Raw genomic sequence first — 27644 nt, 5'->3', positions numbered from 1 at the left:
ATTCATTCCCAAAAATCACTTCATTATTAATTTTTTTAAATAAAATTATTTATAAATTATTTATTGTAACAAGTCAGTCCCAAAAGCCATAGCTTATGTTTACAGCAGAGATAAAAAAAAAACATTTCTCTTTGTCAATTGTTATCTGCATCTGTTTCCACAGTTAATCCAGTTACATTTGGTTTTATGTTACACATGCAGGCTAAAGGCAAACAGAGGTAAGACGCAATCCAAGTACAATACAATGTATCCGGCTTTATGCTGGTTGCCGAAGTTAGGCTAATGTAAAAATATGCACAACTTTAATAATACACTAGACATACCAAAATGCAGTCACTTCATTGAACTCAATTAAATGAATAGTTTGTTTAAGACAAAACCTCAATTAAAAGTGCAGTTATTTTCAACCCAGCATTGGGTCAAAAGGGACACACCCAACCAATACGCTTGTAATTTAACCTACACAGAGTTGTTATAGATATTGTTGTCAAATAATAATTATTTAGATTAATTTAACCCAATAGCCAAGTTTGTACCTTTTTGACACAACACTGGATTGTAAATAAGCCACTATTTTTGTGTGCGTTTATATTTTAGGGGAAAAAAAAAGTTTAGTAAAAGGTAGTAAAAATTGATTTGCTTACAGAATTGCACCATTTTGAAATACAATGAAGCTACAGTAGTTGATAGTCATGTAAAGTATGTTAAAAACAGATGTAAATATACTAATGCAAGATAAAAACATGGCTGTTGAATCACAATAAAGTTTTTCATTGTTTGGACACAATGATGTACAAACTGGGGTTGTGGTTCATTCTTTCTCTGTATCGTTCAACATGTAGCAGCTGCTGGCAAATCCATTCCTGATGAAAGTTAAGGCACAAACATGATTCACTGTATTTTAAAAGCTTCTGGCTTGTTTTGCTAAAAAATACAGACTTTATTAAAATTTATCACAATTCCTAAAAATGCAGACAAGGCATATGTTTTTCCCCTCAATGAGTTCAATACATTGATAAAGATTTTGGCAAATCCAAGTCCAGGAAAGAAAATGTCTAGATATGAAACGTCCTAATAAAACAGATATGTAGACCCAGACATATCTTCCTCTTCATATCAAAGTTTTTGAGCAACAAGAGACAAAATCTTATTTAAGACGCTCAATAACGGAAATCTCTCGGAGATCGGGAAAGTCTGGAGTTAGTCCGTTCAGGTAGAGACTGCCAGTTTTGGTTAGGGTAGATGGTTCTTTCTCTAGTTCATCTGTGAAGTTAACAGACAGGGTCCTTCTGCATGACATCAAGTCTTGTCCAGGGTTTTGCCCGAGCTCCGAGGATAGCTTGCGCTTGATGTATGCCGCCCGCTGAAACTTGTCGTAAATTTCCACACTTAGCCGCCGCCGCGTTTCTTTAAATTCGGCCGACACATTAGCCGTCCATTCTGCAGCGTGCGCTCTAAACTCTCCAACCTAACAAACAATGCAGTATTTAGTGGGACAATGCCAAACATATCAAATGTTCAACATTTTCAGCAACAGCATTTTTCAAAGTATTTGTATTTAAATTGTAGGATGTACACAAAAACACATAAAATAATACAAGTCCCCAACATATACAGTAGTGGCCAAAAGTGATGTCCAACTTTGAAAAATTGCCATCTTTGCTCCAATCCTTAAACTCCAATAAAATATTTGAATCAAGAGCGAAGTTTGTAAAGACATAGTCCAGGACAACACCTACAAAATATTACCACAAAGAGAGGATCAATTAATATAATAAAAGATACAATTTAAGTCAATGTAAGTTTTTTTTAACTGTGAACATTTAGTTTTTTCTATGCATATTTGTATATTCGGATAAAACCTTGTGCCTTTTTCTTTATTATAAATAAATAAATATTTGAAAAGTTCATTGTTTAGACACTTATGGGTGTTACTAAAAACATTACGTGTGTGCATTTTAAGGCAGAACAAAGGGCATTGATGTATTTTAAGATATGTCAGTGCAAGTTGTTTTCAGTTTGGACAGCTCTTATGCTGCGTTCACACCAAACACGAATAGAGCGTCTGGCGCGAATGATTTCAATTTAAGTTAATGTAAAGACGCGTGTATGCGCGTCTGGAGGTCTTGTGGCACGAATGAGACATTAAGCACGGCGCGGTAGACGCAAATTCACCTCATTGACGTTTGATGGCAAAGTTAAAAAAAAATTTATTCTACTTCAATTTGCTGTTATTTCAATGTTAACCAATCAGGAGCCTGCTTGCTTCTGTGGCGGCAGGCCCACCCGGAGTCACTCATTCAACATGGAAGAATGACTGATATTGTCAGTGAGAAGTCACCCAAAGTTATGACACGAGTTCATATTTCTATAGAGACAGAAAATAATGAAACTCGCCAAACTGGGAACGCCTCTGGAGGTCAACATCGATCAGCCATCTTGCAAACAGACAACGGCCAGCACTTGCCCCTCCTACAAGAAGAGGATTTTGCCTTGGACACGCGTCAATTTCGCTTCAAACGCTTCTTTTTACACACGTCTGGAACTAAATAGTATGCTTTCAAAATGTTCTAGAATTTGCCGCTTTATTCGCGTTTGGTGTGAATGCAGCATTATTTTTTTAGTCTAGGACTAGTCTAATCCCTGTCCGGAAAACCGCCTCATAGGTTCCATTTTGGACATTTAGTACCATACAGCTCACATTTGGTTGGTAGTTTAATCTAATCTGAGGTAGCACTAAAAGCAAACACTGTACACATTTTCCATGGACATCACTTTTGGCCACTACTGTATATTAAGGCCTATATTATTCAACTTATTATATATAAACTACATTTACGGTCTATGCCACAAACCTGTTTTATTAAATCAAGAAAAAATACTACACTGTGAGCCTTGAAACAAATGTCAAAACAATCTGTTCTTGTACTAGTACAAAAACAATTACATCAATTATTTAATTATTACAAAGAGAAGCAGTCACTTATTTAGTTGTAAAGTCAAAAGATGGTGAGCAGGTGCTTTTACAAAACAAACTCTAATTTGAGTTTATTCATGATGCAAAATGCATAAATCAAAGAAGAGAGTGTTCAACACAGCACCATGGCAACATTCAGAAAAGTGATGGATTATAGATGAGAATCGGCATGAACTGGGTCATTCAGACCTGTTACTTTAAACCTCTACCTTTCCTTTTCACCTATTTTCAGTGAGATGTGTTAATGGACTAAAGTGTATGTCTTTTTCAGGTTACATTTATAGTTCTCTGCTATGTAATACACTAAATTAACTGAAAAACAGAATACTGTTATGGAGCTGAAGGCCTAAAGACCTACATTTGCCGTATTGTGAAAGACTTGTTCTCGTAACAAATCACTGTTCGTATATTTACTATAGAGTATAATAGCAGAAAATTGCACTTTTGTGAAATGAACAGGAGACATTTTCTATCAACCCATTTTGTAAAGTAATTCAAGTACATAAAACATCTCCAGTGTGAGACCAATGTGGAGTAAAAACATAGTAAACAATGAGATAATAACAACATAATCCACCCATATTACCTTAAAAAATTAATGCAGGAAACTTTATAAACCATATATTCTATGAGGCTGCTACCTTAACTTTTAATGCAAATACAAAACATGCCGTTTATAAATCAGATAAATATTAAGCCCAATACGTATCAACAGTATTTTGTGAGGCATGCTTATGAGGGGAGCTATAACTTCGTGACAAACATGAATTACAGTACCGTATTTTCCGGACTACAAGTCGCTCCACAGTATAATGCTGCGTTTACACCAACCGCGTTTCAGGCGTCAAAATCGCGTCTAGTTTGCCGCTTGAACAGTTTGAAAGCATTTGCGCGTGTAGAGCGAAGTAGACGCACAGAAAAAGCAAGTATTTGACGCGCATCAGAGGCAAAATCTGCTTCTTGTGGGAGCTGCAAGTGCTATGCGGTTGTCTGTTTGCAGGATGGCTGATGTTGATTGTGCATTTATCGAGAGAGTTACCGGTTTGTATTTAGTCACCTTACTATAGGGGTAAAATAAATGGCGCGGGTCGATAAACGTCACGTGACTCAAAAGTGAAATGTGTATTACAACTTACCAGGTTGCCCAATGTTCTCACTGACACTCTTCCAAGCGAGGTCCTTTTTATTCCTGTCTCTATAGAAATAAGAACTTATGTCGTATAGCTGCTCACGGACAATATCAAGCTTCATGCTGAATGAGTGACTCCGGGCGGGGCTGCCGCCACAGCAGCAAGCAGGCTCCTGATTGGTTAACGCCGAGCGAAAATCCACCAAAGTTAAAATTTTTCAACTCGGGCGTCAGCCGCAAATTCGCGTCAAATGCAAAATGCACAAAAGCACCATTCGCGCGTACCGCGCCATACGCTCAAGTTGCTCGAACTAGACGAGCGATTGAGCCGGAAATACGTCTTCCGCACTAAATGCCTCATCCGCGCCGTGGGACCTAACATTGAAATCACTCGCGCTTGCCGCCTCTACCGCGTCTGGAGTAAACGCAGCATTAGTCACATCAGTCAAAAATGCATTTTGAAAAAACATATGTAAGTCGCACTGGACTATACGTCGCATTTATTTTGAAAATATTTCACAAAATCCAAGCTAAAAAACGACATATAATCTGAAAAGGCAAGTTATTCAACTAAACAATAACACAGAACAGCAGGTTAAATAGGTGTCCGTACATGTTAAAGTAACAAACAGTTATTTACACAATAGCATGCAGAACATACCGAGAGGCTGAATAGGCTAAATTGATACGAAAAGCCGAATAAAATTCAAAAAGGTCACGAAGTCATTCCACATCACTAAATCCACTGAATTACATAAATACAGGAGCAGCACAGAGCGGACTCTCGTGGCTGTAGACGTTAATGGTTTCTCTTGGTTCATATGAATTAATTTTGACGTATAAGTCGCAGCTGACTAGAAGTACCAGAACCCGCCAAACTATAAAAAAGTGACTTCTAGTGCGGAAAATATGGTAGAACAAGGTTGTGGATCATTTTCATTTAAATTAAGGAGAACAACTCATAACATACCTCTTCTTTGGTCTTCTTGGATATGACCCGAAACCAGTCTCCAATCATACTAAGCACTGCAGCAAAGTAGGCAAGACCCACCAGAATCCAAAACCACACGATAGGCTTATAATAGTCCAGGTAGTCTATTTCGGATCCTCCTGGATAAAACGGAAACAAGTTGATAAATCTTTAATATCAATCAACTTAAAAAGAAATACTCCCAGAAGTACACACATCAAATATTAAAAAATCAGAAATGCCTTGATTCTCTGCGTAAATGCATATTAAGACGGTTAAGCTTGGTATCTCCTCTGGCTGGCATCGATACATATGGCTAAATGGTCTGAGCTGTTAATCGAAAGTGTGACTGTTATATATTCACCAATATGTATGTATAAATGTTTTTACTTTGTTTTGTGGTGTTGATCTGTGCAAATTGTCAGTTAACGCCATGAAAATGCAGAGTGAGGCAGCCAAGCAGCGACTTCAATCATTACCTGCCACGAAGTCTCCAAATCCAATAGTGGTTAATGTGATGACAACAAAGTAGATGGATTCCAGAGTGCTCCAGCCCTCGATGTGTTGGAAGATGAGCGCGGGGATGGCCACAAACAGCAGGCATCCAAACAGGATGAACAGGACTGTGGAAGTCACACGGATTTTGGTTTGACTCACGTTCCATTTCTAAGAGGGAAAATATGTTTTAGTATTTCTGAACTCACTACATTTCACACTCAATCGACCCTACATTTCCATCATTGACACATTTTCCTACCGGTCTGAAAAATGGCAAAAAAAATCGTTCTTAACTCTTTCCCCACCAGCATTTTTTTTTTAAGTTGCCAGCCAGCGGCAGCATTTTTCATGATTTTCACAAACGTTTTATGCATTCCAGAAAATGTTCTTTGTAAAATATATAAACATACAATATATGAAATAAAAGAACAGACCCTCTGCTTTCAAACAAAAAACTGTTTTAACCTACCTTCATTAGTTCCCTTTTTATTACCTCTCAAATATGGGAAGGTTTCATTAAAAACATCAAATTTTGAGCAAAAAGCTGAGATAATTCCATTTTTGTGAAGGACTTTTGATGGAGATTAGATTCAGAGCGATCTTCAAAACTAACACGGACATACAGCGGTTTGCCCTAGGGCGATACTTCCGGGTTTTATAAGTTGCGAAAGAGTGCCACCTAGTGGATAATAGCAGTATTGCAAAAAGCAAAAAAACTTGTCAATGGCGGGGGAAGAGTTAAAAAGGTCCTAACACTGTATATGCCATTTAGGTACCGATATGAATACATTTAGTACCAGTATGTAGCTTGAGATACTAATATGAACTCATTACACGCAAAGACTTTTTTTATTGAACAATATCTGTGTTTTAGTATAATAAACGTCTACAGTCATTTCTAGAAGAGAAATATATACGTTTAAATTGTCTAGGTATTATAATATTTATTCTGTTTAATGCTCATGCAATGGCCAATGCTTTGGCAATACTGTATAAATCATGCTAATAAAGCTTATTTTATTTTTTATTTTGATATAACCAATTATCTACTCTAAAAGATTTACTGTACAGATACCAGCATTGTCTATGCGCTTAGGAAAGTCCTTTGATCAGACCCAGCTGTTCTCAGAACAGCCATGCTGTTGTTTATTTTTATTAGTGATCTAAGAGAATAACCTATTTGTTTCACGCATAATTTCTTTAAATAATCGGGTAAAAAACAAAAGTCGTCACTGAGACGGTACCTATTAAAGAGGTTCTAATAAGTACCATTTTGGTATAGATATGAACCTTTCAGGTACAAGTGTGTACCTCTAAAGTACCTGAGGTACCAGTATGCACCTTTTAGGTACAAAAGTGTATTTTTTGAAAAGGTACCGTCCCAGGGACAATTTATGTACCATTTTTTTTTCTGAGAGTGTTATATGCATAGGCAGTTACTTACCAATGCTGATCATCTCAAAACCATCAAGTATAAAATAACTAATCACTATTTTAAAGTATTACAGTCTAATTAACACATTGCAAATATAAAATGTAAAGGTAAACATGTTTTTTTGTCTAGCATAAAGAAATTCCTTCTTTAGTGCTGCAGAATAAAATAAATGCACCAGCAATTAATTATTAACTATGCATTGACTCATGAGAAAGAAATATTGCATTGTGTTTTTTATGAGAAACGTTCACATTTTAGTTGTTGCTGCATAAAAACAACAAAACTCAGCAGAAAATGTATAGAGAGAAAGTATAGATAGTGTAAACAAGATCACCAGAGGCACTTAAGTGATTACACTGAATCATCAAAACTGAGAGTTATGCAGCTTACAGCAGATACTAAGTAAAGACAATACAGCAAATTTCAGATCACAGGGCTTTTTGATACACAGTCAGTTTTCAGTACTTTCTACATTCCAGGTTTTTTGTCAGCTCACATTATTATACTGCAAAGCGTCATGTTCCTTGCTCTAGATTACTCGCGGGATTTAACTTCCTGTCACGCAAAATTATCGCCTGAGAGTTAAATATTTTTAATTGAATTGAGCGGCGTGGTTTAATTGAAAACAAGCGTTAGTCGCCTCAAACGTGTCTTTGTGCCCACGTGGCATCATTCGCATCGCCCTGCGCAAGTTTGCGCCTATTCACGTCTTTGCATTGACTTTGAACATAATCTACTATCGCAAATCGTTAAATTCGCATTTGGTGTGTACGCCCCATTAGTCCAATCTGTTTTAATTACTTATTTTCACTGTTAAAATAAATAAGTAAAAAATGACATCGCTGTGAAAAACAGTATTTTTCGCCTTCATTTTTAACGCAGAGGTTCAATTTAATACAACACTCACCACAAAAATCTTCTCAACTTTTGCTATTCCTTTGCCAAATATGGTTCCCAGCTGATCGCCCACTCCAGCCAAGAGAAAGCCGAAGAGTGGTATCCCCAGCAAGGCATAGATTATGCAAAATATCCTTCCTCCCTCTGTGTGTGGAGAGATGTTTCCAAACCCTGCCAAAACAAAAAGATATTCTGTAAGACTGCAACGTTATTGACATATATAATGTGTGAGTATTACAGCAATTGGAAGGATCAGGCAAAACAAAAAAATACATGAAAAATCTGTGTGGAATGCGGAGTTCCCCGAAATGTCTTATTGCTGTCGGTTGGTGAAAACACGCCTGTCAAGCAGTGGCAGTTCACTTGTCCTTCATTATGCAAAACTTTAAGGCTTAATATCATTTAAACGGATGAGTTGAAAAATTTACCCCACTCACAATTAGCTATATAGAACAAAATCACTTTTTGTACTAGGCTGAAAACATAATTTTCTGCTGTAAAGTGCGGCATTTAACATAGGGATCTATGGAAATTGACTTTTTGGAGCCTGCAAGTCACTTCAGTGTTGGCTTTATCAGAGAGATCGGAATGTTGACACTCACTTAAGACTGGTTTTATAGACGGTTTCAGCAGTAACAACATAAACAAGCGGCTGTCGTGGTCCGCACGTAACTTCCGGTAAACTCCGCTAAGAATAAATAACAACAAAGTTCTTTAAACGCAGTTTATTTATATAACAAGCACAGATTACCTAGGAAACCAAAACATGTGTTATTTGAGACAAGACATTTGTTCAAGAGATCAGTTTAGCAACTAGTCAGACCATTAAAAAAACGAAACCGGAAGTAAAGTTTGGATCCAGACGCGTATCGCGTCAGCTCACGTGCGTCCGATGAAACTGTCTATAGTACAGGGTCACATGAGAATATCAATGGTTGTGGATACATGGAAAATAACAGAAATTTGAGCAATTACAAGCTACTGGCCAGGCTTTGTTAACTCTTTCCCAGCCATTGATGACTTAACTCGTCAATTAAAAGAAAACGCTTCCCTGCTAAGGACGAGTTTTTCTGACAATCCATGTTTCCACTATTATTCACCCAATATAAAACCTAGAAGCAACCCTTTAGGTCAAACAGTAAGAACTCCGTGTATGTTTTGATAATCACTCTGAATCTGATCTCTATCAAAAGTCGTTTACAAAAATGCAATTATCTCCGCTTTGTGCTCAACATTTTTGAAGAGGTGATAAAAAGAGAACAAATAAAGGTAGGATCAAAATGTTTTTTGTTTAAAAGCAGAGGGTCTCTTTTTCATTTGATCTATTCATTTGATCTATTGTATGTTTATAGAAGAACTAGGGCTGTCACTTTTGAGAAAAATCAAATTCGAACGGATTTCGAATATCATGCAATGTATCCGAATATATTCGAATATCTAGGCGCCGCCGCCCCCCCCCCCCACCCCACGCGCATCAAAAACCCACCGTAATGGAGATTCAATCACAAAATTATTAACAGTGACAGTCATAAACAGGGTTGTCTGGATTACTTTTTTACTTAATGTTTGAAACAGCAGGTTATCAACTTATGAATAACAAACTTATATAAAAATGATTCAGAACAGTTACAAACAATAACGTGACAACTTAAATAGCAGCAGGAGTATATAGGCAGACGCAAACAGAATTCGCGCCCGCAGATTTCGGCAGAAAACTCTGCGGAATTCCGCGGATTTAATGCCCATAATTGACAAGCACACATATCCCGCGCTTGAGCGTGTTTGTGACCAGAACTGTCATTGACAACAAGCACACATACCAAGCCTATCCCGCGCGTTTGTGAGCCGTCATTCACAAGTACATTAACCCTGCGCGTGCTGTTTGCTTGCCCGTTTTTAATGATAGAGAGCACAAACCCTTTGATATTTGAGATGAAATTAAACTTACCGCTGAGTTAAGCAGATCTCACTTGTCGACAATGTGACGCGCAACAGTCAGCACATGATCATTTCAAATCCGTTTACAAGACAAATGTTGTTGTTTAATATAAAGTTTACATTGCGTTGTAAAAATTAAGAAATTATCTTCATACATGCTAATTTCATAATGCGAAAGTATTAACACAAGATTTTTATTCTGCTATAATATTTAACACTTTAAACAATATGTCATTTTATATACAAACTAATTCTATCTTGACATGCACATGAGGTTCATTTTGGTCCCATTTGATTCCCTCTCTTGCGCACAGTTGCCGTCGTCGGTTTCACTCTCAGCCTCCTTCCTATTACGAGGTGTTACTGTAAAAAATGCGCCACACATGGCATTTAAAAAACCGGATGGTTTATTTATAGTTCGAATACGGATATTTCACGTCATGTTCGAATGCATATTCGAATAAAAAGTGACAGCCCTTAGAAGAACATTTTCTGAAAGACTTAAACCTTTGTGAAAAGCATAAAAAATGCTGGGCTTTTTTAAATGCTGGGAGGGGGAAAATTAAGTGAAACAGTGGGAAGCATTTTAACAAGAGCCTTTATCCAATTATGTCTTTAATCCTTGATGCTCATTAACAACATTAATCACTTCTAGTGCAATCTGTCTTTGAATTTTAATTAAAGCAAAAACCCTGAAAAAGCCATAAAAACTGATTTTCTGTGAGACAACCTTAATTGCACATAACAATTTTACAGTGTCTTTACAGAGTACTTTATACGTGAACACATCTGTTCATGGTTGAACAGAAACAGCATACTTTCATAAGCTGTAAAAATATATGGTGTGTATGAATAGCTCAACATTTCACATTTCTCCAAACTTCAACACTACACTAAACCAACAAAAGGATATAATAACATTGAGCACTCCTATTACTATCTACAGGGGACAGTGCACTGCTCAATATGGCTGCTCTGGCGTCGGAAGTCCCGCCTTCCAGTTAAAAAGAACCAATCAATCAATCAAGATTCTCAGGGGGAGGGGCTTTGTAGCTAAAGCAAACCCAAAAAAGGTGTTTTATAGCACAATTTGTGTTTTAAAGTTATAGATGTCAGGTTTAAAGGTGACATAGAATGATTGAACGGGTTATTTATCCTTGTTCTGTGATGTGACATGTAGACAAAAAAAATTTTGTTTGGGTCTGTAATGCCTTAGAAGCTTCCTAAAAACCTATCTCAGATAGCTCTATTAGGGTGGGGGATTTTAAACAAGTGGTTTTGCACCTATTTGGCTCCCCCTACTGGCTTAACTTGCAATCTCATTACTGATTGGCTGACTTTGCTGCCACTCAAAAAAAGAAGCCAATTATTTTAAAGTGGAGGGGCAGTGAGGGGTCTCTTCTAGAGAAACAATCATCATTTTCAGCAAAAAAATATGAACTTTTAAACACCTCCTTCTTGTCTTGCACTAGCCGTGTGATGCCCCAGCGTGACCTTACATATTACATAATGACGTCGAAAAGTCACGCATGACGTATGCAAAACTACCGCCCGAGTATTTACAAGTTTGGAGAAAGTGGACCATTCCGACATTGTTGTAAGATACTAACTAATGTCTTTGTGTCAGTTTGTTTAAAATGGTCCGCAAGTGTGAGTTTAACATTTGTGATGCGTGACCTTTTCGACGTCATTACGTATTACGTGAGGTCTTGCTGGCGTGTCACACGAGTGGTGCAACACGAGAAATTGTAGTTTAAAAGTGCATTTGCCAAAAATGACAATCGTTTTGCAAGATAAAACCCTTATGCCTCGGTTGGGATCGTTGAGCCCTTTGAAGCTGCTTTGAACCGCATTTAAACTGTAAACTGTTGAGGTCCAATAAAGATTATTAAATTTAGAAATATCCTGGAATGCTTTCCTTAAAAAATTAATTTCTTCTTGACTGAACAAAAAAAGACTAACACTTTGGATGACATGGGGATGAGTTAATTATCAGGATTTTTCTTTTAAGAAAGTGAAGTAATCCTTTAATTGTTGGTCAGAAGAATTATGTAGCTATAATTGTAATTTTAGAAATATCCATCTTTCCTCATTCAAGTAGGAATTTTATTGGAAATAACTGCCCAGAGGCGTTGCAAACATGGCCGCATAGTGGCATGACTTCCCTAAGGGGCTCATTTTTTGTTCAGATAAATTCCATACTCCTGGCTTTAAAAAGGAACAAATAACACAATAATATATAATAAACTTGCTTGAGAATGAAAGTATGAAAGCTCAATTTAAGAATTTAACAAAGCCATGCAGGCATTATTAACCGAGCAATCACAGTTGAAAACATAATAAACATTTAAATCACTGGGTGAACCAGAAGCATCCCTCAATGAAATCCTCTCAATCTAGTTTGGTAAGAAGTGCACATCAACCGTTTCATCTCAGTGCTACATAAGTCAGTCTGTCGTGTCGCCCTCATTAGTGAAACAGCTCCTTTCTGAATGACTGATGCAAACCTCATGTAACAACGGTGACTGATTGAGTTTAATGAGCACATAAGTGTTTCTTCTGAGAGCTGCAGCGATGCCAAACATCCCGCTCGACTGATTTCTGTGTATTTGTAAATATGAAGCCCTCACAAACAGATGGGCAGATAAGGACTCTCCAAAGTGTCTGTGCTTCTGTGTGTTTTGGTGTTGCGGTGACGGTTTGACATGGGGTGTTGACAGGTTCATTCAAATGACAATAAATGTTTTGTCTGTCTAGGTGACTGAAAAGAAAGATTACTTGCTAACAAATTAGCAAATTGAGCTTTTGAATGTCTGTGATTGACTTCTTTGGGTGACATAAATAAATATAAAAGTAAATATGCATACATACACAGACAGACACACACACACACACACACACACACACACACACACACACACACACACACACACACTTAATAATACTTTATAGTGTTCTTGTAGCTCAAGTGGTAGGACATTGTGTTAGCATCGCAAAGGTCATGGGTTTAATAAAGGAACAAAAAATAATCAAATGTATACCACAAATAAATTTTATAAAGGTGTCTGCCAAATGCATACATGCTTTAAAAGATCTTAAAGGTTTTGTTAATAAGTGGTTTAGAGGGCATTAAATAGGACAAATTGTATGATTTCCAGTATAATGCCAATGACCTGATGATATTATAGTCATAAAATGATTCTTAAAGGGGATATATCATGAAAATCTGACTTTTTCATGTTTAAGTGCTATAATTGGGTCCCCAGTGTTTCTATCAACCTACAAAATGTGAAAAATATCAACCCAGTAACTTAGTTTTGGTAAACCAGTCCCTGCAAGCATGTAAATAAATAGGTCCCGTGATAAATAGGACCGCCACTTAATCTCCACTATCCAACCACAGCTCTGCCATTTAGTGCTGAGATCAGCTCATTTGCATTTTGAAGGACACACCTAAAATGGCATTTTTTCTCATACCTACAAAGTGGGAATTATAACATAATATTATAAATTATTTATATGGTATTTTGAGCCAAAACTTCACATCTGGGGACACCAAAGATTTATTTTACATCTTTAAAAAAGTGTTGTGAAATGTCCCCTTTAAACAAGAAGATACTTTATACACCAGTGGGTGATTCTCGCGAAATTAGACTTATGAGATTTATGAACATTTTTATAAGAGAAGTAAATGCAAAGTAAGAGTATCAAAATAAGAAGCATACAGTTACAAACATCTCTATTTTGCACATGATTTCCAATTTTGTTGTTTTTTCCACATTTAAGTGGAAAATTTTCATTACCGCAACGTGTCCATGACTGGATTTGGGTTCTTTGACATGGAAAATTTATAATTAAAAAATCTAAATAATAAAAAGCTTCAGTGCATGTTATACTATAAACATTTACAGTAAAGAAACATGTGGTATTTGGTGATCACTGGTAAATGTATAGACAATAATAAGGAATATAAATGTGTCCAAGACCAATTTTCTCATCCTCCGCAACAATTTTCAATCATTGTTTAAGCCCTCAAGGAACTAACATTTTCAAAAAAATAAAATAGTTGAAAGGGACATAATTGACTGTGACACTCAAGATGGCTACCAGGTAAGCAGTTCTTATTTTTTCTCTCCAGATAAAAGTGAAATTTTGTTTGTCATAGTACCTAGACAACTTTGTAGTTCTCATTACCGAAACATGAGTTTGTAAATGCATATATTTAATGTACTATCATGTTGCGGTAATGATCTTTTTTGATAATGATAATCTAAAAAATGTAAATAATTCTATAGGAAATATTTTTTAATTCCTCTAAAAATAATCAGTAAGTTCAGACCTTAACCTTATATGTGCACAAAAATTTGGCTTCAATAGCTTTTAAGTCTGGATTTCGTGAGAATCACCCCAGTATATTACACACCACGATCAGCATTGGCTAAAACCTTGATAAATAATGTGATGGGGAACAAATCCTGACCTTGAACTCTTTTAATTCAGAATAAAAGGTCAAGTGATCAGAGGCACTTGGTTCATTAATTACATTTTACACTTCATATTCTAGTAAGGACATAAGGTCGGGGAAGGGCGCTCTTTAATCTACTTCCTGGCTTTGCTCCAGCAGGTGTCACACACTTGTATTCAAGATCGGTCAAAGCTGTTGAAAGGGATTAGTTACGGTTGTTCACTAATTAAGCTTATTAAATAATGCTAACACACATCCATGAAGAGCCATTTATAATCAAAACATGCAGGACCTGATTATTTTTGAGTATGAAGACCTTGTTATGTAATTTTTTGCTCAACACGAAAATAAGACATGACTTAAGATCTAAGGGGTGGTTTTCTTTGACAGGGATTAGCTTAAACCAGGACTAGGCCTTTGTTAAAACTAGTTATGTTTCATAATTAAACTAAGATGCCTTACTAAAAACATTACTTCTGTGTATTTTCAGGCAAAACAAGGGGCCCTGATGTATTTTAAGATATGTCAGTGCAAGTTGTTTTCAGTTTGGACGCTCTTATTTATTTTAGTCTAGGACTAGTCTAATCCCTGTCCGGAAAACCGCCCCTAAAGGTGCAATGTGTAGATTTTTAGCGGCCTCTAGCAGTGAGATTGTGAATTGCAACCACCTGCTCAGTCCACAGCTCACCCCTCCCTTTCGAAACGCATAGAGAAGCTACAGGAGCTGCCACAGGACAAACATGTCATCGTCTGAGACAACGTAGTTCCATTTAGGGCTACTATAGAAACATGGCGGCACAAAATGGTGACTTCCATGTAAGGGGACCCGCAGTGTATGTAGATAAAAACCTCTCATTCTAAGGTAATTAAAACAATGTATTACATTTTGTAAGGTCTTTATACACCACTCATAATATAGTTACGTATATTATACTGCATTTCTGTCAAGAGATCCTTCTAAAAAAAAAAAAAAAAAAAAAAAGAGGTTTTCAACTCTGGCCCTCAAGATCCAATTTCCTGCAGAGTTTAGCTCGATCCCTGATTGAAACACCTGAGTGAAGTAATCAAGGTCTTCAGGAATACTAGAAAATCGCAGGCAGGTGAGTTTGATTAGGGTTAGCGCTAAACTCTGCAGGAAAGTGGATCTCGAGGGCTAGAGTTGAGAACCTCTGTTCTAAAAGTTACACAATGCACCTTTAAGACAGTACAATCTACTGAATAAACTGTATTATGTATTTAATATAATATCTATTCTAAATAAGGGTATGTTTACACAGCAGAGGTGTAATAAAAACATATCCTTTGTCTTATTCGCATACAGGCAACAATGTTGTTAAAATGATTACCCTTCCCACGGATCTATGAAAATAATAACAGTGTATTATGGATGCCAGGCCAAGAAAAGGTGATGTTTGTGCATGACATCACAAATCTACATTGTTAACGTTTACAGACAGACCATAATGGTGCCATTTTCAAACACTTGCACTTTGAAACCAAAACACATTTGTCCTAAAAAAGCCAGCCCAATTTTTTTTTCAGTTTTTAGTTAAAAATGGTGTTGTGTAAACCAGTGGTTTTCAAACTTTTCTGCATGCAGCCCCCTTGTGTACGGTGCATCCCTTTACGCCTCCCCCATAGAAAATGTATGACAAAACAATCTTAAACTTACAAATTTGAATCAAACAAAAGATTAAATTATACAATGTAGTCCTTTTGGTCACACTCTTAAAACTTCTTGTGTCTAGTTATCATCTTGATGTGTCATCTTGTGTTGTCCCTTTTATTTATATGAACTCAAAATCAACACGAAATAACACATGTGTTAAAAACAACTAGTGCTGGGAAAAGATTAATCGCGATTAATCGCATTCAAAATAAAAGTGACACACACATACATATAGTCATTTAAGATTTTTTATGTATGTATATATATATATATATATATACACATACAGTCTTGTTCAAAATAATAGCAGTACAATGTGACTAACCAGAATAATCAAGGTTTTTAGTATATTTTTTATTGCTACGTGGCAAACAAGTTACCAGTAGGTTCAGTAGATTCTCAGAAAACAAACAAGACCCAGCATTCATGATATGCACGCTCTTAAGGCTGTGCAATTGGGCAATTAGTTGAAAGGGGTGTGTTCAAAAAAATAGCAGTGTCTACCTTTGACTGTACAAACTCAAAACTATTTTGTACAAACATTTTTTTTTCTGGGATTTAGCAATCCTGTGAATCACATATTTAGTTTTTTAAAACTGCTTGACACCTGTGTGGCATGGAGCCAACCAACTTGTGGCACCTCTCAGCTGTTATTCCACTCCATGATTCTTTAACAACATTCCACAATTCATTCACATTTCTTGGTTTTGCTTCAGAAACAGCATTTTTGATATCACCCCACAAGTTCTCCATTGGATTAAGGTCTGGAGATTGGGCTGGCCACTCCATAACATTAATTTTGTTGGTTTGGAACCAAGACTTTGCCCGTTTACTAGTGTGTTTTGGGTCATTGTCTTGTTGAAACAACCATTTCAAGGGCATGTCCTCTTCAGCATAGGGCAACATGACCTCTTCAAGTATTTTAACATATGCAAACTGATCCATGATCCCTGGTATGCGATAAATAGGCCCAACACCATAGTAGGAGAAACATGCCCATATCATGATGCTTGCACCTCCATGCTTCACTGTGTACTGTGGCTTGAATTCAGAGTTTGGGGGTCGTCTCACAAACTGCCTGTGGCCCTTGGACCCAAAAAGAAAAATTTTACTCTCATCAGTCCACAAAATGTTCCTCCATTTCTCTTTAGGCCAGTTGATGTGTTCTTTGGCAAATTGTAACCTCTTCTGCACATGCCTTTTTTTTAACAGAGGGACTTTGCGGGGGATTCTTGAAAATAGATTAGCTTCACACAGACGTCTTCTAACTGTCACAGTACTTACAGGTAACTCAAGACTGTCTTTGATCATCCTGGAGGTGATCATTGGCTGAGCCTTTGCCATTCTGGTTATTCTTCTATCCATTTTGATGGTTGTCTTCCACGTCTCTCTGGTTTTGCTCTCCATTTTAAGGCATTTGAGATCATTTTAGCTGAACAGCCTATCATTTTTTGCACCTCATTATAGGTTTTCCCCTCTCAAATCAACTTTATTAATCATAGTACGCTGTTCTTCTGAACAATGTCTTGAACGACCCATTTTCCTCAGCTTTCAAATGCATGTTCAACAAGTGTTGGCTTCATCCTTAAATAGGGGCCACCTGATTCACACCTGTTTCTTCACAAAATTGATGACCTCAGTGATTCAATGCCACACTGCTATTTTTTTGAACACACCCCTTTCAACTAATTCAACTAATTGCCCAATCGCACAGCCTTAAGAGCGTGCATATCATGAATGCTGGGTCTCATTTGTTTTCTGAGAATCTACTGAACCTACTGGTAACTTGTTTGCCACGTAGCAATAAAAAATATACTAAAAACCTTGATTATTTTGGTTAGTCACATTGTACTGCTATTATTTTGAACAAGACTTGTTAATATATATATTAACACACACACACACGTAAATGTTTCTTAAATACATACATGAATGTGTGTGTATTTATATATACAAAATAATTACACACAGCACACTCGTATATTATGCAAAAAAAGCATTTTTATTTTGTATGCGATTAATCACGATTAATCTTTTCCCAGCACTAAAAACAACACATAATGTGTTAAAAACAACACATAATGTGTGAAATAGTTTAAAACAAAACAATGTGTTTAAATTAACATATCCAGGATGTGTTAATTTTAACACATTGTTTTATGTTAAACTATTCAACACATTATGTGTTGTTTTTAGTGCTGGGAAAAGATTAATCGTGATTAAGGAGCACTAGATGTGTTGTCCTTAACTAGACACAAGATGTGTTATTTTAACACATTCTTTATTTTTCTGAGGTTTGATTACACATAATCTATGATTCATTTATGTATTTTATAAAATATTGATTTTGTTGATAATGCATTTATAAAACTGGGGCCCTCCTGACAACAAACACACGGCCCCCAGTTTGAGAACCACTCAAGGCCCCTAAGGTTATAACTAGTTCATACATTTTTAAAGTCGGGTATAAGCCAATTCACACCGGTCCAACAACAACCAATTCCAACAAACCCCAACATTCTAAAACCTCATTTACTTTAATCCAACAACTGCCAACAGGGGTTTAACACTGACCCAACAGACACGTCTGTTGGCGTTTGCTGGATCAGTGTGAATTGGCCTTATGACTGCATGCTATGTAGTTTGTGGTGATTTCTCAAAAGATAGAGAAGATGTAAGCAATGAAAGTTTTGAATATTTTTAAATGCTTTGACACAGAAAGAAGCAGAACTGTTACCTATCGTAGTGATGACCGTTCCTGCAAAGAAGAAGGAGCTACTGAAGTCCCATATGCTGGTCCCATTGGAGGGGTGTCCTGAGGGATTGACCCCTGCACGAATAGCAGACACCACTTGCTGTGGAGGACAGAACAAGTCTCATTAATAATCTCCAAGACTTACCTACTACAATCTTAAAGTTATGGTATAAATACAAAAGTAATATAATTTAGTAACTGAATCACCCAGTAATGTAATTTTGATGACATTATTTATTTTGTGAAACAAAAAAGGAGATGAACGGCAGAGTTACAATGAGAGTGTATGGTGACTTATTTCACCAAGCACAGACTCCTGTGTTATAGTTCAAAACTTAAAAATTCAAACAAATTAATTTCTTAAACAATGGGCATGGGTCTTCAACATGGGGTCTGGGGGCCCTTGGGGGGGGGTCCTGGTGGTATTACCAGCATCCCTCCAAATATTATTTGAATTCGAAATATAGTTGCATAGTTTTATGGTGATGAATAATGCAACAAAATGCATTAATAGGCAAAAAATATAAACTTGATTAAACTAAAGGTTCCCATGTTAAATCTATTCAGTTGTGTGTTATGTAGTATGCTAACAGTATGTAAGTGTGTATATCAAAAAGTATTAATTTTATATCTTTCTAATGTAAACATTAACAAAATATGTTAATCCAGTCTTAATTTGATACAGGTACTGGGGGTCCCTGGTCCTCCTCTCTATCCATTAAAGGGGTTCTTGGCCTGAAAAGGGTTGAAGATATCTGCCCTATACAGTAGAGGATGTGTTCCATTCCCAAACTTTTTGCCTAAAGCATCCAACAACCTTGTGGTACAAAAAAAATTTTTGGTTTTGTTTCTTTGGATTTGTTCACATTGGAATATACTGCACATGTTGTATGAGATATGCTTATGGTGCATTTTTGTTTTCGGCAGCATAAAACATTAGGGGTGTAACGATTAATCGTGCAAATGCGCGTTTTCTCAATGAATGAATTTGAATGAATTACGGTGATATCCAGGCACATCCGAATGCCAGGGGGCGCTCCCGTGCAGAAACTCCCTTTGTGCCACAGAAGTAGCAGCATTACGAACGCTATTCCAGGAAATGTCTACAGGAATATTTATATCACTGTTCTTCAAATTGTTTCAGGTATTTTCATGATCATAAAGAATATTTTAAATGATTTTGTTTAACGAGTGTTGCTTTTTTAAATGCACGTTATAAACGACTCCGACTCGTAATGATTTTAGATTGAAAAGGACTTCCTACTGACCATATGCGGTAGTACACGCACAAGCTGTGCATAAAACAAAGAATCGCAGCCTTACGATTCAGAATCGATTTCAGACAGGCATTTTTAATGGGACACACGGTTGAATCGTTACATCCCTATAAAACATACATAACACCTTTCTTATAAGGACTAGAGCAGCTTGGACATTTGACCTCCTAACTCACCTTTACTCTCTTTTTAAAGAAGAACTATAATCATATGAAAGTAAAAAAGTTCAAATAAAGGATGATACAATTTTGTTTATTAAAGAGTCGTATTTTCTGTTCCCCCTTGCCTGAGTGACATTCAGGACTGCATTGCCATTACTGTATTGCAATTAGACTTCATTTTCTATAATAAGGACAACCAAAACACATTTGAATTGGAAACAGACAGCGTGTCTCTGAATGAGCAGGATTTCTGGCACCATTTGCATTCTACACTGCAAACAAAGGCACGGATCTGTTCTTTATCAGTAAATACAGATACGCAAGTTACGTCACACAATAGATCAGCTGCAAATTAGGAAAGAAGTTAATTAATCATTTCATTCACCTCCAAATATCTGCTTTATCAAATAGTTGGGCCTCATTGTTTGGGCATAATGTTACACTTCTTATACTGGATTTCTAACTGTGCATCATTTTCTGAAGAGAGGATCTTGGCGAAACTGAAATCAATATTTCAGCTTCTCTAATCAGTGTTTTTTTCTGATGTGCTGACGACATCTAGATCTGTGTCTGTGTATATACACTTTTAAAATATCCTAACCATTATCACTGCCTTAATACATCTTCATCATCCAATAATTTCACACAATTTGCACTTTCTTTAAAACAGCTTACTGTACATTTTCTAACCACGTGGGGTATTGGATTAGATTAAAGGGGACATTTCACAATACTTTAAGATGTCAAATAAATCTTTGGTGTCCGCAGAATGAGTATATGAGGTGTTAGCTCAAAATAGCATATAGATAATTTATTATAACATGTTAAAATTGCCACTTAGTAGGTGTGATCAAAAATGTGTGATTTTTGGGTGTGTACTTTAAAATGCAGATGAGCGGATCTCTGCACTAAATGGCAGTGCCGTGGTTGGATAATGCAGATTAAGGGGCGGTATTATCCCCTTCTGACATCACAAGGGGAGCAAATATTCAATGACTTATTTTTTCACATGCTCGCAGAGAGTTTTTACCAAAACTAAGTTACTGGGTTGGTCTTTCACATATTTTCAAGGTTTATAAAATCACTGGGGACCCAATAATAGCACTTGAACATGGAAAAGTCAGATTTTCATGATATGTCCCCTTTAAGAAAAGAGCCATTTAGACAGTACTCCATATTCATAATTTGGTTTTATTTAGAATATAACATTCAGAAAAGTGGGCTCAAATATTTTAAAGTTACCCTGTTCTCATTTTAAAAGTATGCTGGTCTAAATTGGGGACCCCAACTGTGAAAACCCAGCTAGTGTCATTTTTTTGTGATTTACTGTTTTACCTTGATATCTTTAATAATACTGACTGAGTAAGGTCATGTCAAAAAGAAAATGAATACAAATCAAACTTTGATGCTTCTACTCTCAAAATTTGAGATTTTTAAACTTTAGCCTGGATTTCACAGATATTATAAATTAAAATAAGCAAAGACATGGAGCTGTCCATGGTCCTTAGTGCATAACATTCCATTCATGTAGGCTTTCCCTAAATCCCAGCAACATACATCAAGAGTTTAAAAGGTGGTCTCCATATAACACATTTCTGCAAACTAAGCAAAGTGTATCCTGACCAACATACATCAGGGATTCTGGAAGAGCCCACACAGCTGCTCCTTCAATGCCTACTTCTGCTAGCGTGCCGCAGGACAAAAAGAAAAGAATAAGAGGGCAATATTTCCACAGTGAAGTTTTATTTTAGTCAGCATCATTTACAGAACACTTACTGTACTAAGTGCTACTACAATCACTACTAGACTAACTGTAATAACACAGTTTGAAAGTGCAACGTGTTACGTGGGAATTTATTGTAAAGGGCAAGAGGACAGGTTTGACTCCTGGTCTTCAGATTATAGGCTATAATATTTATAGATGCCATGATGCTTCAATGCACCACAAGGCATGTGACAAATAATGTGCCTTTCCTTGAAAGTAACACGAGACAAAAAACAAACACCAGCACCAGGATTTGTAATTACTGGTGGATTAATTGTGCATATACTTAAAGGAATATTCAATTTTCTTAAAAGAAAAATCCAGATAATTTACTCACCACCATGTCATCCAAAATGTTGATGTCTTCTTTGTTCAGTCGAGAAGAAATTATGTTTTTTGAGGAAAACATTGCAGGATTTTTCTCATTTTAAATGGACTTTAATAGAGCCCAACATTTAATACTCTAAATGATCCCAAACGAGGCATAAGGGTCTTATCTAGCAAAACGATTGTCATTTTTGACAATAAAAATAACAAATATACACTTTTAAAGCACAACTTCTCGTTTAAATCCGGTCGTGATGCGCCAACGTGACCCCACGCAATACGTCATGACGTCAAGAGGTCACAGAGGACGAACGCGAAACTACGCCCCAGAGTTTACAAGTGTTGAGAAAGAGGACCGTTCCTACGTTGTTGTATGTCAACTGATACTAATTAATGTCTTTGTGTCAGTTTATTGTTTACAATGGTCCGCAAATGTGTGTTTTATATATGTAACACGTGACCTCCCTACGTCACTATGCATTTACATTAGGTCGCGCTGGACTGGATTTAGACGATAAGTTGTGCTTTAAAAGTGTATATTTGTTATTTTTATTGTCAAAAATGACAATCGTTTAGCAAGATAAGACCCTTATGCCTCGTTGGGGATCGTTTATAGTCCTTTTAAACTCAGTTGAAAAAAACTGTTAAGTGTTGAGTTAAGTATTAAATGTTGGGCTCTATTAAAGTCCATAAAAATGAGAAAAATCCTGCAATGTTTTCCTCAAAAAACATAATTTCTTCTCGACTGAACAAAGAAAGACATCAACATTTTGGATGACATGGTGGCGAGTAAATTATCTGGATTTTTCTTTTAAGAAAATTGAATATTCCTTTAACGCTGCACTTATAAAATGATATCAACACTTTGTATTCAATCTCCCTACAACACAAGTAAATCTAACAGGCTTCAGCAGGGAGAGTCAATTAGCAATGTCATAATAGGAGCAGATTTAATTACACCACAGATAAAATACTTTTCAATGAGAAATGAAAAAGAAAATGTAATTCACTGCAAGCCTGCTCTCCCAGAGGAGGGGAGTTAAATATATCCATTTAATTATTGCACAAATGCACACTGCACAGTAAGAAAAAATGGTCAAAACACGTACCCCAGCTGTCACTGGGGCGGTACCCTTCTAATAAAAGCACAGCTTCACCTAGAGAGTTTATATTTATATCTCAAAAGTACATATTTGTATCAAATGTATAAATATAGGACCTTTTTAAAGGGTACATGCTAGGGTACATATTTAGACCATTTTTTTAACAGCATGAGAGCAGATAGTCCTGTATACAGGACTCTCATATCAATGTGATACAGAAAACCCACTTATTTCTTACCACATTGCTTGCATCACACTTCAAAAATGTAAGTATAATGTAAAATTAGCAATTAGTGATGTTAATCAATCTCTCTTTTATAAAAAGGTCCCTGCCAACTTTAGAGCTGCCTATTGATCCCAGCAAAGATTAGTTTATGCACTCACTGTCCCACAGACAATAAGCGTGTGCTGAATCAATATCCACACAATTAAATACTTTTCATGTCAAGCACACAGATGAATGCCTAAAATTCGTACCTTTACCAGATCCTCCAGCTCAGAGGTGTTGACACAGGCGTGCTTGGAGAGGAAGTCGAGTTTCTCCTTTACTATGAGGTACTTGTGCGAGCTCTCCTCAGGCTGTTCCAGGGCTTTGAACACGGTGGCTCCAATGATCAGGTACAGAACTACCAGCAGGAAGATCGCTAGTACCGTTTTCCACTTCATTACCGTGGTTAGGGTCTCACAGTCATCCGCCGAGTTAAGGACGATGGGTTTGGAGGAGAACGACAGCCGGGGTTTGGTGTTGTGCGTGGCTGATTTGGGATCTAAAAGATCAGGTGCGGCCACTGGGGAGAACAAAGGGAGAGAGAGAGGAAAGAGAGAGGGTGAGTGAGGGGATATAAAAGCCAGTGACTGCTGATGAACTGATTGTCGCTTTAAAGCTGTTTTGGTTTCCATTTGAAGGAGCCCCCATCACTATTTGCCTGTCTATGTGTATGAACAAACACATTTATGTTTTCCCATGGCTGTGTTAATAAATTAAAGCTGTTATGAAAGGCGCATACAACCGCGCGCGCGCGTGTGTGTGTGTGTGTGTTGACTGACAATTAGCCTACCTGTAGTTTTTTTATTAATTTAAAGCACTTTTAACGAGATGTGGACTAGACAGGAAACGTGCCTTTCATCTACCAGGATATTAATGTTGTTCTTTCTCACCATCCTACCTACCTGCAGTGTTCCTGCCACGTGTAAACCTTAGCAAAGCAGTGATAAAGTACGCGTGATTTTCTCACTAGCGTCCAACATGCAGGGAGCGCGTGGAGCTGTGATCTCGCGCGAGGCAGGCAGCCAAATGTTAGCACCTAAAAGTTTACATTTTTGCAAAATGCATTATGCGATGTCTATTAACGATCAATTAGTCACCCAATAATGCTTTAAGCTGTGCACGTGCACTTCTTATCCCACGCTATAGGTCAAGAGTATCACGAACTTTTTGCGCAGGTTGCAAAACAACACAATTAACCCCCAAAACGCTGGGCACTTACTTTGTCAAATTTCTTCTTCTTCTTGCTGCCTCTCATCAGCTGTCTTGAATGTTGTCTTCACGTGACTTTTTGTCTTGCCGTTTCTCATAAACACACGAGCGCAGTCTGTTCCGCGTGACACCAAACGCATTCGCATCACTCCGTCGCTTCTTCGGGAATGAATAGTGATGGCTCGGTCCGGTTTTAAATGTCCAGTATCTGGGAATTGGTCGCTGGATTTCGTGGTTGAGTAAGCACTGAAGTGAGAAGGGAGTGTCCGAGGGGGGCACACGCATAATTGGACGGGCTGTTCTCATCAAGAGCGCGCTCACGGTCCGGGCTCCGCTCTCGCAGGCGCGCCCGCTTTGCACGCCAGTCGACTCGTTCGTTAAAATAAATAATTGCTGTGCCTGTGCTGTGCAGTGCCTGTTGATTCTTGTTCAGGTATGAGGTGTTTGGAAATAGTAATGTTTCGTTTCGTTTGTATCATTAAATTTGTAAAAACGATGCATGTAAAAACAGAGAACTGTTGTCAGCTGCAGCAGCAACTTTTTTACTTAAATGCAAATTGTATCCTGAAACAACAGCTTTCCAAAGGTCACAGTACACACGTGGATGCTTAAGTTGTAAAAATAATGCAGTCACACACTACTACATTTATAAAATAAAATAGATAACAATAGATGCATTACTTAAACATTATATCACACAAAAGGGTCTGCAATATGCATGTATGCAATAAATGCAGACATTTTTAAATATTATGGGGTTTTAATTAGGCCGATTTATTTAACTTTGCCTAATTTATCATATCTGCCTATAAGCAAAGTCCACGCTAGAGTTAACAAAGTTCAATTGAGACATCCAGCTGTGTTGTTTGGAAAAAAAGACTAGATTTTGTTTCCTAAATACAGTGTCTTCTGTTTCCTTTTTCCCTTCGCCATTGTGTTTTCACCTTGGCAGTAGCACTTTCAGTGCAGTTGCTAAAATTATGGGTCCTTTAGGCAATGACAGACCTGCATTAAAGGAAAATGTGCACTCCAAACGCCAATTCCACATCAACAAACTTCCTCCATCACTCTCTGTTATTCACTGCTTGATTTTTAATCACCAAGTCAAACCCACACATAATACTGCACTTTTTCAAATAGATAAATATAATGGGCAACTTTTTGGAATATTGTGAACATGAGTCTTGGCTCAGTTACCGTTTTTTAATTGGGGGGGGGGTCCTAATGGTATTTCTTGCATTGTGACTTATTAAAATAGTTGGATTCCTCATGCTAAACATGGGCAAAGTTTCAAATAACCATTTGGATATATAATGAAGTATTTCTGTGCCAAATGCAGTTTGTCAGTGTTTGTAAACATTTCTGAAGTTTTTTTGAATACTGATTCTGTTGTGTAACTAGTACTGGAAGAATAGTGTGGGCACTTCCCCCGGAATAGCGCACACACACCAACCAAGAGCTGACGCGAAATCAACGTCAAAGAAGTGTGGGTATTTTTGTGAGGGTAAATAAAGCTTGTTCAGCTTCCCAAAGAACCCAGCCTTATAGGAACAGTGGATATATATTTGTTTACCCAGGGTAGAAGCGGAGTTGTGCAATTTTGTTTGTTTAACGCTGGTTTTTAACATCCGGCCATGAGTCACAGGCGGTAAGTAAAACTGCATCAAATGTTTGTTAGACAAACACATAGTGAATAATAAAGTTATCCAGAGATATTGGGATAATGTTTTGTGTGTTGCTTGCTTGCGACTCGCTTCACCCGCGTTACACTTCCAAGAGCCCAGTTTTTTTTTGGAGAGTAGTGGTACAGCTGTTCTGTCTTTTATAAATCTGATAAAACTGAAGACTCTTCAGAGATATGAAAGATATAATACTACTCTATAGGTAGGGGAGAACCGGGGCGAAAGTATCGCGGGACGAAAGTAACAAAGCTATTCAGAGCCCTAACTTCATTTGCATTCCAAACTAGCATGCAACCCTTGACAGAGCTGACAAATATTGTGTTATTTCATCACCGTTTTGCGTGTGTAGGTCCAGAAAGCAAATAAAGCGGTCATTTATTTCTTATAATGCGTTGTTTTTCTCGTTTCATATGTTACAGGCAGTGTTGGGGAAAGTTACTTTTAAAAGTAATGCATTACCATTAGGGCTGGGAAAAGATTTATCGCGATTAATCGCATACAGAATAAAAGTGATTTTTGGCATAATATATGAGTGTGTGCTGTGTGTAATTATTATGTACATATAAATACAGACACATTCATGTATGTATTTAAGAAACAATTACATGTATATTTATCTATATTTTTATATATTCTATATTACTGTATATATATAAAAAAATTATATATAAATAAAAAACGGACATGAATAAATGTATGTGCGTGTGGTTAAATATAAACAAGAATTACACACAGTACACACACATATATTATAAAAAATATACAAAAAAAATTAATTACTTTTATTTTGTATGCAATTAATCGCGATGAATCTTTTCCCAACACTAATTACAATATTAAGTTACTCCGCCAAAAAGTGACTACTTTTTGTTACTTAGTTACTTTTCATGGAAAGTAATACTAAGGTTACTTTTAAGTTACTTTTGCATTACTTTTTAAGATCTCTTTCAGGCCTTGCAGGTGTTTTTTATGACTGAGAAGTTTTATGACTACATTCATAAATTGCATATTTCCATCGCAAAAATGTCAAGCTCTGGCCTGCCATCTTCGTTACTGACCCAAACTGTTCCCACTCAGGCGTGACCATGCTCAGTTTAATTCGATGATTCAGTAATTTTT

At 36.9% G+C, this 27644-nt stretch overlaps 1 protein-coding gene across 1 annotated transcript; it reads right to left on the bottom strand.

Annotated features, from left to right (window-relative positions):
* Window positions 1-32: 32 nt before the first annotated feature.
* kcnk2a (potassium channel, subfamily K, member 2a) lies at window positions 33-25220 on the bottom strand. Its single transcript, XM_065288408.2, has 7 exons — window positions 24854-25220; window positions 23844-24154; window positions 18716-18833; window positions 7917-8077; window positions 5556-5742; window positions 5077-5216; window positions 33-1468 (listed from the first exon to the last, which is right to left on the bottom strand). Coding segments are annotated over exons 1-7 (1239 nt in total). The 5' UTR covers window positions 24855-25220; the 3' UTR covers window positions 33-1147.
* Window positions 25221-27644: the final 2424 nt, after the last annotated feature.

Source organism: Paramisgurnus dabryanus, chromosome 17 (assembly GCF_030506205.2).
Source record: "Paramisgurnus dabryanus chromosome 17, PD_genome_1.1, whole genome shotgun sequence".
In the NCBI taxonomy this organism is placed as follows: Eukaryota; Metazoa; Chordata; class Actinopteri; order Cypriniformes; family Cobitidae; genus Paramisgurnus; species Paramisgurnus dabryanus.
Note: the sequence above shows the minus strand (reverse complement) of the source record. Positions and strands in the feature narration are given on the sequence as shown.